This window comes from Stomoxys calcitrans, chromosome 1, assembly GCF_963082655.1.
Source record: "Stomoxys calcitrans chromosome 1, idStoCalc2.1, whole genome shotgun sequence".
In the NCBI taxonomy this organism is placed as follows: Eukaryota; Metazoa; Arthropoda; class Insecta; order Diptera; family Muscidae; genus Stomoxys; species Stomoxys calcitrans.
The window spans coordinates 148,404,084-148,419,412 of NC_081552.1; the positions used below are offsets into that span (position 1 = coordinate 148,404,084).

Consider the following 15,329-nt stretch of genomic DNA (forward strand, 5'->3'; position numbering starts at 1 on the left):
GTCGATGAAATGGAGGCTATCTGCATTCTGAAAGGCATTAAATTCAGCATCAAGTGTGAAAATAGTACGAGGGATGACATTTATGGTGTTCGATATTCTTGAGTGGAAATCTTCAATCGGACGTGGAGGCAAGCTTTCGCGGAAAGTATTTGAGTAAAACTCGTGGAACTGATGAGCTACATATATCAGAGCTATTGGTAATTATATCGTTATTTCGGACAATTTGCTGGCAAAATGGAGACTTAGTTTTCCCTGTGATTTGATAAATTTTTTTAAAAGCGGATGGACTAGGTTTAATATCTTGCAGCCTTTTATTGAAGTAATCTGCTTGCTCAATGTTGATGCTTTCTTTTATAATTATTTTAAGCAATTGTAACTGGTTAGATAAAAGCTTGTACTCACTAGATGTTCTATTGCCTTTCCGGTGGAATATCTTTTTAAGTTCCTTTTGCCAGAGGTGCTTGATTTTATATAGTTTTTTTGTTCTTTCTGAGAGAAGAAACTTATTGTCCTGGATTTGTATCCGTTTTGTGTGATTATCGTGAATAGTATTAAATGATGAGTTAAAATCCTTTATTAACGCGTCTATTTGTGTGTTTTCCAGGTTCATAATAGACGAGGGCAAGACGCTGAATCCATGTCTTGCTTAAAATTGCTCCAATTTGTATCCTTATATGATGTAAAGATGCGAGGGGTTCTCATAAGAAGCTCTGTTTGATCCATACGCAGGGACAATTTAATTGGAAAATGGTCTGACAAGGATGCAACTTCAAAATTTGGAAGAGTATCATTTAACAGGTGCGGACTGACGAGGAAATGGTCCAAGAATGAAGAACCGTTTGGAAATGATGGAGAAGAATCACAAATTCGGGTGACATCAAGCATGTTGTCTTCAAGCCATTTTCTCATTGTTTTACCATTCATATTTTCCAGTGTATCACCCCAGACAGGACTTTTTGAGTCCAAGGATAAATCCATCAAAATTCCTACAAAGTTGAATGAGTTTTAATAAATCAGACTCAAACTTATGAGTCTGATAGTTACACTGGACGTAAATTGAACCAATTAGATATTTTTTGCGGACACTGTTGTCTAATAGCTCTATTTGAGCAAGGTAAGTATTTATTCCGACATCATTTAAAACAATTCGGTTGAATTGTATAGAATTTCTGACAACAATGCCAACCCCAATAGGCGAATTGTCATAAATAAAGTTGTATCCATTTAATTTAATTTTTCTGTTTCGTTTTAGATGACATTCTTGAATAAATCCTATATCTATTTTGTCACGATGCAAGGTGTCCTTTAGCTCTATTTGTCGACTGGCATCTACCAGTGACCTCACGTTGTATATTAAAAATTTTATAACTCTATGGTCCATAATTACTTTTTACTTTATTAAGCAGGCGCAAAAATTCTATCTTGGCATCTGACTTTGTCATACTTGCATATTCAGAGAGAAATATGTTTATTTCTTGTTCCAGTGACAGTTCTTCTGATTCCAGAAAAAGAGAAGCTAATTTAAGGAATTGGTCAATTATTGGGGATTTATGTTGCATTGTATTTTCTTGTACAGAAGAACGCGGATGAAAAAGATTAGAAAATGTCTGGCCAGGAGTTCTCATCGACGACCCCACAGCCTGGTTGACATTGGCCCTTACCATAGACCTCTCTTCGATGGCCTTTGAAATGCTTTGCTGTCGGGCGACAGCATACTTTTTGTATGTTGGGCACCCCCGCCAATTAGCTGGATGACCCACCTCATTGCAATTATTGCAAAACGGATCTGAGGAGTCTTCTCTTTTGCGCAGACATTCACCTGGACCATGATTCTGGTCACATTTCACACATTTATACGCGAAATTACAATTCCGAGATATGTGCCCCCAGCGTTGACACCTATGACATTGTATGTCGGATTCCTTCTTTTTCGGCTTCTCCCAAGAAACCACTTGATTCTGTATGCCCCTGATATCAGATATATCAGTAAGCTTCTTACCGGGTAATAGCGAAACTAAAAAAAGACCAGTGTCAGCATTTTTCTTTGTTTTGTATTTTGCTATATTTGCAACTGTGTTTGGTACTTTCTCCTCCAATTCAGCTTTTACATCGCTGATTTCGGTGCTTGAGGTAAGGCCTCGTAACACAAATGACGGTTGTTTCATCTCCTTTGGGGTAAATGAGTACGAATGTACACCTTTCTGGCGTAAAATGGCCATCATTGATAAATGGACGGACGGGTCCATAAAGTAGATTTTACTTTTATTTTTATTAATATTTTTACCTTAAAAGCAGATGTCCCAATTGTATCTCTTAAGGAGTCAAATAGAGCTTTGACATTCACATTAAAAAGGAATATTGGTGGGCACCATTTTAATTTTGGTGCACTGTCATTGTTGCTATTGTTGTTGTTGCCTTTGGCAGCCTGTGTGGCTTGAGTTGATGGAGCAGATACGGAGGCAAAATCAACCTGGGTAAGAACCCCAAGTATACCAAATTGATTGTCGTCCATCTGCTTGTGTTTTTTTAGTCTTTCCCTTAATTCAGTGAACTCCAAATCCTTCAAATCTACGGTGGTTTCGAGCCGTTGTCTCTTGGTGGCATTTATGCTTGTTGTCGCTGTTGCATTGTTGGTAAATATTGCAGTCGTTGCTTGCTGTGAAGTTGATGTCTCCTCCTCCACTGCATCAGAGTCCATCTCGTTGGGAGAAAAACCAGGCATCATATTTGCAAAACCTTGCAGGTGTGATGCCTGTTTTTTTTTTGATGATTCGGTAAATAATTTATGAATTCTTAATTTTTTGTTTATGTTAAAAAAAATATATGTACGTCTGTTTAGATTCAGTGTTGCCTACTTTTTTTCGATTGTGGACTGCTATATTTCAAATATAGAAAACCTGGATATCCTTGGCATAGACTGGATTGAGAAATTTAATTTGTGGGATATACCAATTTCAGCATGGTGTCATCAAATAAATTTCAATGATGAAATTTCAAATTTAAAAATGACATTCAATGAAGTGTTTGACAACAGCTCATTGGGCCTTTGCACTAAGACAAAGGTACACATCAAGTTACTTCCAAATGCAAAAGAGGGTTTTATACCCAAACGTCCAGTTCCATATGCGGTACGCAGTGAAATTGAAATGGAACTACAACGTCTGGAAAATGCAGGTATAATTACTCCAGTGGACATATCAAAGTGGGCAGCTCCTATAGTAGTTAGTAAACGAAATGGAAAAGTCAGGATTTGTGGAGACTATTCAACCGGTCTAAACAACGCCGTAGAATCAAACCAGTATTTTATCGGAATGTCATAATTGTATAATTTTCACACATTTGGACTCATCAGACGCTTATCTCCAAACAGAGATTGATGATGAAAATAAGGAGTTACTAACCGTAAACACCCACAAGGGACTATTCAAGTTCAACAGGTTAACCCCAGGTGTAAAATGTGCACCAGGAGCGTTTCAACGTATTATGGATCAAGTCTGCGCAGGCATCGATGGAGTTAAAGCATATACCGATGATATAATGATTGCCAGTTCAAATATTGCTCAACATAAGCACAGCTTAAAAACATTACTGGATCAAGGAGTTCGGATTTCGTCTAAAATTTGAAAAATGTCAGTTTTTCAGGCACCAGATCAAGTACTTGGGACAGATAATTGATAAAAGCGGTATACGACCAGATCCAGAAAAGATCAGAGCAGTCCAGCAGCTCAAAGCTCCGGAAAACATATCTGAGGTAAGATCCTTATTAGGTTCAATAAATCACTACGGGAGATATGTTCCTAATATGAGACTCTTAAGAAAACCTTTAGATGACCTTTTAAGGAAGGAAGCTCATTTTAAATGGACAACCGAATGTCAGTCTTGGACAAATTCAAAAGCATTCTTTCATCAGAATTGCTTCTTACACATTATAATCAGAATTTACCCATTCATATAGCGGCTGATGCCTAAAGCCATGGCATTGGCGCAATTATTTATCATACATTTCCGAACAAAAGTATGAAAGCGATATATCATATTTCGAGGTCATTGACACCCGCGGAAAAGAATTATAGTCAAATCGAAAAAGAGGGTCTCGCCCTAATATTCGCAGTTCAGAAATTTCACCGTATGATATTTGGTCGCAAATTCACACTCCACACAGACCATAAACCATTGTTAGCCATATTTGGGTCTAAGAAGGGCTTCCCTGTTTTTACAGCGAATAGACTACAAAGATGGGCGCTAGTTCTACTAGGATACGATTTCGATATCAAGTATACGAACACACAGGATTTCGGTCATGCCGACGTGCTTTCAAGATTAATAAACTCGCATGAAAAACCTGCGGATGATTTCATAATTGCATCCATAAGTTTTGAAAAGGACATTCAACATGATTTAAACGAATCATTATCATCACTTCCTGTCACTCATAAGATGATTTCGAAAGCGACAAAAACAGATGAAACTTTTCAGCAAATTTTATCATATATGGCAAATGGATGGCCAGAAAAGCAAAGTTAAGTTGGACCTCAGTTGCTACCATTCTTCAAAAGGAAGGATTCACTTTCATATGTGGGCGAATGTTTGCTTTTCAACGCCAGAGTAGTTATTCCACGAATCTACAGGAAGAAAATCTTGAAACAACTTCATCGTGGACACTTTGCGATTGAAAAATGCAAGACGCTCGCAAGGAGTTACGTCTACTGGCCGAACATAGACAAAAATATTAAAACTATGTAAAAAGATGTCAAAATTGCTAGCTAGTTGTTAAAAATCCAGTAAAGACGGACTTGTCTTCATGGCCATTGATGATTAGACCTTTGGAAAGAGTCCATATCGACTACGCAGGTCCAGTGAAGGGACACTAATACCTCATAATAGTTGATGCATTTTCAAAGTATCCAGAAATTTAACAAACATCTAATATCACCGCTACAGCTACGATCAAGCTAATGGACGAGTATTGTTCACATTTAGGAAACCCCGAGCAACTGGTATTAGATAATGGTACTCAGTTTTGTTCCAGCGTTTTTGAACAATGGTGTAATGAAAGAGCCATAACACATACTCGAACTGTTCGTTTCCACCCCAGCTCGAACGGTCAAGCCGAAAGGTTTGTCGACACTTTCAAACGAGCACTCAAGAAAATGGAAAAGGAAGGAACGACAGCGGAAATTCTTCAAAGATTCTTAGAGGTATACAGATCCATACCAAACTCAAATTCGCCGAAAGGTGCATCGCCAGCGGAAGCATTTTTAGGACGCAAGATGAGAACCATATTTGACGCTCTCAAACAGCCTTCACCATCGCTTCTAGAAAGGAACCTGAAAATAGAGAATCAGTACAACTGCAAACATGGAACTAAGTCAAAATCGTTCAAGCATGGAGATCTTGTTTATACAAAGGAGTTCAAAGGAAATAAGTCATTTTGGGTACCTGGAGAAATTCTAAGCAGAATAGGCAACGTCCCCTACAAAACATTGATATGGATAGGGAATCGGAAGATGAGATAATTAAAGCACATTCAGATCAGCTTCGAACCAGGATAGCAGATGTGCAACCATCACCAGACAACACATTATCTCTGGACATTCTACTTCAAGATTTCGAGATTCGACAAACATCAGAAGAAAACTCACCTCTTGTATTACCTTCTAATGTTTCGACATCATCACCGCCGCCAACGGATGAGTTCATTACTCCTCCAACTTCACCAATCAAAAACCAACCAAAAACAATCACCCAAAGAAGACAACCTGTAGAACCAATCAGCAGGAGCCCGGTTCAAACTTAAAAGGGGAGATGTTACGGTAACCCTAACAATCTTCTGTTTTATTGTAATAATTTGGTAACTTCATGGCAGCGCACTTGGCTCAACAGTTTTTGTATTTCTGCACACACGCTGAGTCAAGTTGTAACCGTCAACCAATACACATCTCTTAAAGACAATTTCATCATACTTGCTTTATTACCTTTTATTTTTCATTAATATCATTTAAAGTATTGTTTAAATAAATATATTCATTGTTATGTTTTAAACATAGACTTTCTATTGATCGACCATCTCGTATGAACATAACAACCATGATGGAAAAAAATTGGATTTAAATTTTTAAGTATATGCCAGATTTATTACATACATCAAAAGCCCTTTCAGTTGAGCCCAATATTGCCCCCTCCAGCCTACATAGGAAGTTCATGGTTTTTAGGGTGTTTCATACTGTTGTTGTTGTGGCAGTTTATTGTGTTCTATCTTTCGTCTGCTGGATTCTGTTGAGTGTCAAGACCCAGGAACTCCGCGACTAAGATCGGGTGCGTCCACAGGGATATGGGTCTGAGTCGAGTGGGTTTGGCCGGACAGTTAAACAGGTGACGTGTATCGTGCGGTCCCTGGTTACAATCGAGACATACATCTTGCACGTCGACATCAATCCCTGCTCTGTAGGAGTTGAGGCGGCTGCATCTGCCGGAACGTAATTCAGCCAGAACAACTCTGGTTTGCCGGGGGGTCAATTTCTTCAGGTGCAATCGGAGGCGGTTGTTCTCCAAGGACTACATTCACCCGGTAGCCATTTACAGCATCTGCTACCGTGTCTGCATGAATGTTGTCTAGACCTGCTTGATATGCCGCTTGATCTAGAGGTTCTCTCTTGTAGCGCTGAACCTCACGCTCTAGATCATGTAAATCTACCTTAAAGCTTCTGGGCGGTGGATATCTATCCACAAGATGATGAATTGGATGGTCTCTGCGATAACAGCTCAAAAGGTATTGCTTAGACAGCATGTAGTTATGTCTTCGCAATGGTAGGATCTTTGTCTCCTGATGGAAGTGGTCCACATCAGAACTGAGGAGGCAACCCGTCGCAGTTCGGAGGGCGGCATTCTGACAGATCTGAATATTTTTCCACTGCATGTCACAAAGTTGACGAGACCACACTGGCGCTGCATAACTTACCACAGACCGGCCAATTGCTTTGTACGTGGTCAACAAGGTTTCTTTGTCTGCACCCCAAGGACCTTGTTTCTACTTTTGACTTTATCGCAAATTGCTGTGGCATGTGGGGAGAATGTGTAAGAGCTTACGTAGCACATCGTATCCGTGACAACTGTGTAAGCTGTAGGTGTTGGTCAGCTTTGTCTCCTGAATCGCTGCGTTCGCTCGTGAAGTCCTTAATCTCATCATCTTGCCACGGAGTCTGTTGCAGTTTAACTGCAAGAACGATACACTTCCCTGCACTGAACTGGCTCATTTGGGCTGGGATGCTGCCGTTGCGTATATTGCCGTACAGGAGAGGTCGTGGGGGTCACATAGTCCGACGACGAGGACGCAGAAGGCGACGACGACGACGCTTGTGACCCACTGCTGGCTATGTTCGCACAGCACCTTGCGACGTAACCAGTATAACTATACTCCACTACGGGAGTGAGGCCAGAGCAAGATCGGAAATGTACCGACTCCATGCACCGGTTACACCTCACCGACCGATGATGGGGGCGGTTCTGGCAAACCGAACAGAACCAGGGTCCGGGGTTCTTTTCATTCCCGGCACGGACCAGAAGCGAGCGGAGAAGGCACTTGCACATTTAGTATATTCTAAGGGCAAGACCGAACAGAACCAGTGTCCGGGGTTCTTTTCAATCCCGGCACGGACCAGAAGCGTGCGGAGAAGGCACTTGCACATTTAGTATCTTCTAAGTGCAAGATCATTCCAGTCAATCCGAAATATTCAAGCTGAAAACTAATATCAGATCTGATACCCTATCCTGGACATGTTATGGATTACACGTAAAGATTGGAATACAGGGGAAGTTAACCCAACCTGGAAGGTTAAGGTGCTCTTCGAAGATGGCAAAGGAGATAAAATTTGGCCGTATGGGAGTCAGACCTTTTGTTCACTTTGCCCAGTTTTACAATTGTTTCCGCTTCAATTACTATCAACAGCACTGCGGCCGTGGTGGGGCCGGGCTCGAAAGACTGGTGATAATTATTCTGCGGTTAAGAGCCTATATGCAGTTATCCCCTTTGCGAAGGTGGTGAAATACAATCCGAATAGGATGAGACAAGCCGACACTGCCAGGCGCACGATAAGGTAGGATGGGGTACTTAGATAACCTGCTTATGTGGCACCCAATGTGGCGACCCTTCCACTCTTGAAAGATGAAGGAGTTTCAGAAATGGAACGTTTACTTACCGATATATCGTTTACTTACCGATATATCGTTTACTTACCGATATTGAATTGAAGTTGACATCAATAATGAACTCATCAAGATGGATGTAAACCGTATAAAGGGTGGGATTGGTTTGGCAACGGCTATAATCAATCGTCATCGGTAAGAGCCTTTAACCCTTATCGAGTTTTTTTCTTTTCTTTAATTTGTTTATTATATCATATAACATCAATTTAACACACTTAAGGAACAATGAAGTTTTAACAATTTAACAACCAGAGTATCAACAATGCTGATCTACTGAGTGACGTATCCTGGCAAGCCGTCATCTCTTTGGGGTCAGACCACCTCCCCATAATTCTCACCATCGGCCGACCACCCGTTTCCATAACCTCTGAGCGCCTCATATTTCGCTACAAGAAATCTGAAGATATCTGCCACCAAATCTTGAGCCACATTGTTCACAATAAATACGCGTGAGGTGAATGCTGAGCTGACTGTGATGGTTGATGGAGAAATGATTCCGACCAAGTGTCCCAAAATACTTGGCATCACATTTGACAGCTACTACGTATTCTTCCTACAAGCAACAGCAATTTGCGATAAAGTGAAAAGTAGAAACAAGGTCCTGAAGTCACTTGCCGGCAGCACTTGGAGTGCAGACAAAGGAACCTTGTTGACCACGTACAAAGCAATTGGGTTGTGGTAAGTTATACAGCTCTGTGACACGGAGGCGAACAATATTCAGATCTGTCAGAATGCCGCCCTCCGAACTGCGACGGGTTGGAAACAAAGATCCTACCAGTGCAAAGACATAACTACATGCTGTCTAAGCAATACCTTTTGGGCTGTTATCGCAGAGACCATCCAAATCATCATCTTGTGGATAGATATCCACCGCCCAGAAGCCTTAAGGTAGATCTACATGATCTAGAGCGTGAGGTTCAGCGCTACAATAGAGAATCTCTAGATCAATATTCATGCAGACACGGTAGCAGATGCTGTAAATGGCTACCGGGTGAATGTAGTATATGGAGAACGACCGTCTCCCATTGTACCCAAGAAATCGACCTCCCCCGGCAAACCAGAGTAGTTCTGGCTGAATTACGTTCCGGTAGATGCAACCGCCTCAACTCCTACAGAGCAAGGATTGATGCCGACGTGCAAGATGTATGTCCCGATTGTGACCTGGGACTGCACGATACGCGTCACCTGTTTAACTGCCAACCCACTCCACTCAGACCCAGATCCCTCTGGACGCACCCCATCGGCTGAACTGTATTTTACGGGGTAGTTCGCAAAAAATCAAAGTTTTTGCATACCCTCTAATTTTAACCCCAGGAACCCGAACATGAAGTCCGTTTTTGGGGCTCGTGCCCGTGGACACCCCTAAAGGCCAAACGAGAGAGAGTAGAAAAATTCAAACCCGGCCGAAGGGCGGCAAATTTTTCCAACCTTGGAAGGAGTTTTATTTAGGTGGCACTTGATTGCATATTCGTGTTCTACTAAACAATACCTTTCATTTGATACTCATATTACCTTGGTTGGACTACTTCCCTCAAGGGGGGTCCACGGGCCCGAGCCCCAAAAAGGGACTTCAAATTCGAGTTCGTGGGGTCAAAATTAGGGGTATGCAAAAAATTAAATTTTTTTGCGAACTACTCTGTAAAATACAGTTTTGCCCAATTGATTTTTAATTCTATAATTTTGAGTAGTTTATAAATAGTAGATTAAAATAGTTGTTATTTAATTTGCCGTTACTATATTTTTTATAATTTTTGTAATATTTCTTACCTATGCCGACGCCATAGATATCATGGGTCAGTCACCAGAAGTAGTAACTGCTGCCTTTGAAAGTATCAAAAGAGATCGAGTGAAAGTGAATCTGGAAGTAAAAGGTGATACGACAAAATGGATGTTATCAACTCACACAGCGACTTGTACACCCGAGCAGATGAAGGAAATTGAGAAAATTGGGAGAACCACAACTTTGCGGTAGTCAGCAAATTTATTTACCTCGGCAGCGCTGAAGGCAAAACGAATGACATCAGCTTTGAAATAAAAGGAAGAAAATACTGGCACACAGATGTTATTTTGGATTAAGCAAACAATTTAAAAACAAGAAAACCTCTCGACAGACCAGGGGTGGCCTCTGTTGCTATATGGTTCTGAGGCACGGGTACTTGTGAAAGCAGACGAATCAGTGAGTGGAATGTTTGAGAGAATGATTCTCCAACGTGGAGCCAAGCTTAATCATCAGAAAGATTTGATTATTTAAATGTTACTGAAAAGAAATTGGCTTCTTTATTACATTAATAAAATGAAATGAAAAATGAATATGATACAAGATCGGTTTATATGGTAGCTATATCAAAACATGGACCGATATGGGGCCCATTTACAATCCCAACTGACCTACACTAATAAAAAGTATTGGGTTGCCCAAAAAGTAATTGTCGGTAATATAGTCGTAATATAGTCGGCGTTGACAAATTTTTTCAACGGCTTGTGACTCTGTAATTGCATTCTTTCTTCTGTCAGTTATCAGCTGTTACTTTTAGCTTGCTTTAGAAAAAAGTGCGCGAAATTTTGATTACATTTGTTTGTTTGGCGTCAATTTTAATATGGGTACCACATGTATTGAAAGAAATTCATTTAACAAACCGAATCAACGCTTGTGATATGCACCTTAAACGCAATGAATTCGATCCGTCTTGTAATTAAGAATTCACGGGATTGACAAATTTATTTTAGTAAAAATTAATTTGAAGATTTATTAAACGAACAGAATTCAAAGGTGGGTTATTTTTAACTGACAAAAAAAAAATATTTCTATACACCAATGCAAGGAAAACAAAACGTACTTGATTAAAATAATATATGTATAGGAAAAGCATACTTGATTAGAATAATAACTAAACAAGTAAATATCGATTGGAGTATTTCTACAACACCCCCTCTCAATCGATTATTCCAGCTTCAACTCGTAGCTTCTGAAATTTATTGGTATCCAAGGATTTGGTAAATAAATCCGCCAACTGTTTTTCTGATCTTATGTGTTCGACCACTATGTTTCCATTCATAATGTTGTCTCTAACAAAATGGTGCTTGATGTCAATATGCTTTGCCCTTTTGCTTTCAAGATTGTTAGACATTCCAATGCAGCCTTTATTATCCTCAAAAATTTTTACTGCATATCCGCTAATTTCCCTTAAATCTTCTAATACACCTCGTATCCACAAAGCTTCTGTACTAGCCATGCTTAGAGCTATGTACTCTGCCTCGGAAGAAGAAGTTGCCACTGTTTGTTGCTTCTTGCTGCACCATGATACTGTACATCCATAGACCTTGAACATGTATCCACTAACAGATTTTCTGTCTGACAAATCTGTGGCCCAATCAGCGTCGGCATATCCAATTACTGGTTCATCAGAGTAGTTTCTAAAATTCAGTTTCATCTTCATTGTACCTTTTAAATATCTCAGTACACGCTTAAGATGTTGCCAGTGAATTTCATTTGGGTTTTCTTGAAATCGACCTAAATATCCAACATGGTAACAAATGTCAGGTCTAGAGCATACCATAATATACATTAAACTCCCTAAAAGTTGCCGATAGGGTAGATTCGGGTTTGTTGGAGATTCACCTTTTTGCAATTGCAAGCCTTTCTCCATGGGAGACTTTACAGGATTACATTCTGTCATCCCAAACTTATTCAGGATTTTGGAAATGCTTGCTTCTTGCGATATGCTTAATTCTCCATTACATAAATCCATATTCATACCTAGAAAATGTTTTAAAGGACCGCAATCTGACATTTCAAAATGTTTTGATAGTTGAGTTTTTAAGTCCATTATTCGATTGATATTATTTCCAACCACCAATACATCGTCAACATATAGTATAAGAATAAGAACACTGGCTTTATCGGTATCCGTTTTAAAATACAGGCAATAATCGTGCCTGGATCTTGAAAATCCTAGTGATTGAAGAAACACGTTAAATTTCTCATTCCAGCATTTAGGAGCTTGCTTCAGGCCATACAAAGATTTTGCCAATTTGCACACCAGACCAGGGTCTGCTTTGACGCCGTGGGGAATTTCTATGTATATATCCTCCTTTAAATCTCCATGTAAAAAAGCTGTTTTTACATCTAGTTGGTGAAAGTGATAACCGTGACGAACACCAATGGCTAATGCAATTCTCACAGTTGTTAGCTTAGCAACGGGGGCATAGGTTTCCCAGTAGTCAATGCCATGTTTCTGGAGAAAGCCTTTCGCAACTAATCTTGCCTTATATTTTGTAAGATTCCCATTACAGTCTTCCTTAAGTTTAAAGACCCATTTTGTCTTCAAGATTTTTGCACCTACTGGAGGCTTAACCAAATCCCAGACATGATTTTTCTTCATAGAATTCAATTCGTCATTAACAGCCTGCATCCAGCTATCGGTATCATCTCTATTGAAGATTTCGTTGAAACTTTCGGGTATATTATTTTGAACCACATTCGCCTCATGTCCAGTTATATAGTCCATAAATTTCATTGGAAATTGTTTAATTCTTAGGCTGCGTCTTTTTCCTATATCCGGGTCGTTTTCTTCAGCTGAATTTTGGCTATCATCTTCATCAGACGTTACTTCATTCTGTTCATTCATTTGTGCAATTGGTTCTTCAGATTCCGCTTTGTTGTTTGCACTATTCTCTTCAGCAGACACAGCATCATTTCCGTCTTCCCCCTCTTGCTCGTGGATGCTCCAAATTATTTTGGGTTCACTTGATTCATTAACGAGACCTTTGTACGGGAAACAATTTTCGTCGAATTTAACATCTCGAGCCAGTATTACCTTTCTTGCTTGCATATCCCACAGCCTGTATCCATTTGGAGCGTAGCCAATAAAAATTGTTTTCTTGCTTTTCGAATCCAATTTCTTTCGGCATTTATCTGGTATCCAAGCATATGCTTTTGTACCAAAGATTCTTAATTTATCATAATTTGGCTTATTCCCAAACCACTTTTCTGCCGGTGTTACCATTTCATTTAAAGCCCTTGTTGGTATTCTGTTTATAACATACACAGCGGCAAGAGCTGCTTCGTTCCAAAGAAATTTAGGAACTCCACTGTCCAATATCATGGCTCTTATCTTTTCTGTGACGGTTCTATTGAACCTCTCAGATACTCCATTCTGCTGCGGTGTGTATGCAATGGTGGGTTCAACTTGTATTCCTTTTGATTTGTACCATTCTAGCTGTGCTTTAGACAAATATTCGGTACCTTGGTCTATTGTAAGATTTGATATCTTCACATTAGGGAACATTGTCGTCACCATGGCCTCATATTCTTTGAATTTCTGAAAGACTTCTGATTTTTTCTTTATGCAGAAAATCATAGCAAAATGGCTGTAGTCATCTATGAATGAAACAAAATATTTGGAACCATCCCAGGCCACAGGAGTTATTGGCCCACATACGTCAGAATGTATCCTTTCAAGTAATCTTGTTGATCTAGACCTAGTTCCATCAAAAGGTTCACGACACTGTTTTGCCTCAGTACATATATCACAGAACCCCAAAACGTTTGGCTTTATGTTTTCCTTTATCAAATTTTGTTGTAATACGTTTTTCATACCTGATGTTCCGATATGTCCAAGCCTTTTATGCCAAATTTCGAAATTGTTTTGATGACAAATGAAAGCACCATTTTCTTTGTGGGTTAAGGTTAATTCATAAAGATTGCCACACAAGTATGCCGATGCTATTTCTTCGCCATCTTTAAGAATCATAGCCTTATTCTTAACAAAATTTACCTTAAGTCCGGCCTTAGTCAACTTCCTCACCGACAGCAAATTATCTCTCAATGTTGGGGCATAAAGTACATCTTTCATTGTTATATCTATGCCCTTGTTACTCACACCTTGCACAACACCAACATTCTTAGCTACAATTGACTCATTGTCCTTGGCAACATTAATTTCAACTGGATTATCCAGGCTAGACATTGTGCTAAAAATATCTTTATCTTTTGCTAGATGGTCACTCGCACCAGAATCCAATTTAAAGACAATTTCAGCTTTCTCTGCTCTGGTTCTATTCCTGTACGCCATAAACGCGACTGCTTTCGTATTTGTCTTTGCAGATCGTGCTTCTCTTTGCCAACAGTCTTTAGATTTATGCCCAAACTTGTCGCATTTAAAACATTTTCCATTAAATCGGGGTTTGGCTTTTCGAAAAGCATTCTTCTTACTTGAAAACGCAGCTTTTTCTTCCACATTAGCTTGATCACGATCCAAGAACTTTGCTTCTTCAGAAATGAGTCTCTCTTTCACGATGTTAAATGTCAATTGCCCATTTTCCATATTTTGCATAGCTGTAACCAGGGGGTCATATTTATCGGGCAACGTCAAGAACAGTTGTGCTAAAACGTCACTTTCTTCCACACAAGCTCCGGACAATTTCAGCTTTCGTATTAAATTTTCAAATGCCATTACATGACTTACAATTGAGTCTCCATCATTCATTTTCATCTTGGCCAATTGTTTTCTGATTAGAACTTGATTCGTTACAGACTTCTTCGCGAAAACAGATTGAAGGCTTTGCAACATAGCCTTTGCTGTTTCTTTGTCACGCACAAAACTAATGCAATCCGCATGTAGGAAACTCACTATTCTGTCCATTGCCTTTTTGTCCTTTTTCTTGAACTCAACTTTTTTAGTTGCACCATCTGGAGGGTCGCCGGTGAGAACTTCCAACAGATCCAGAGAGTCCAAATGAATTTTCACTCTAAATTGCCAATCATCAAATCCCTGGCCGTTAAACTGGGGAATTCCATGAACTTCCTTGATTTCGCCCATAACCTCTTGTAATTAAGAATTCACGGGATTGACAAATTTATTTTAGTAAAAATTAATTTGAAGATTTATTAAACGAACAGAATTCAAAGGTGGGTTATTTTTAACTGACAAAAAAAAAAAAATATTTCTATACACCAATGCAAGGAAAACAAAACGTACTTGATTAAAATAATATATGTATAGGAAAAGCATACTTGATTAAAATAATAACTAAACAAGTAAATATCGATTGGAGTATTTCTACAACAATCCGTTTGTAAAACGAATCATAACTGGAGATGAAAAATGGATTGTTTACAACAACGT

At 39.4% G+C, this 15,329-nt stretch overlaps 1 protein-coding gene across 1 annotated transcript; it reads left to right on the forward strand.

Annotated features, from left to right (window-relative positions):
• The first annotated feature begins 3,005 nt into the window (after window positions 1–3,005).
• LOC131997122 (uncharacterized protein K02A2.6-like) lies at window positions 3,006–5,797 on the forward strand. Its single transcript, XM_059367494.1, has 3 exons — window positions 3,006–3,174; window positions 4,942–5,396; window positions 5,459–5,797. The coding sequence occupies exons 1-3, from the start codon at window positions 3,006–3,008 to the stop codon at window positions 5,795–5,797; spliced, it is 963 nt and encodes a 320-aa protein (XP_059223477.1).
• Window positions 5,798–15,329: the final 9,532 nt, after the last annotated feature.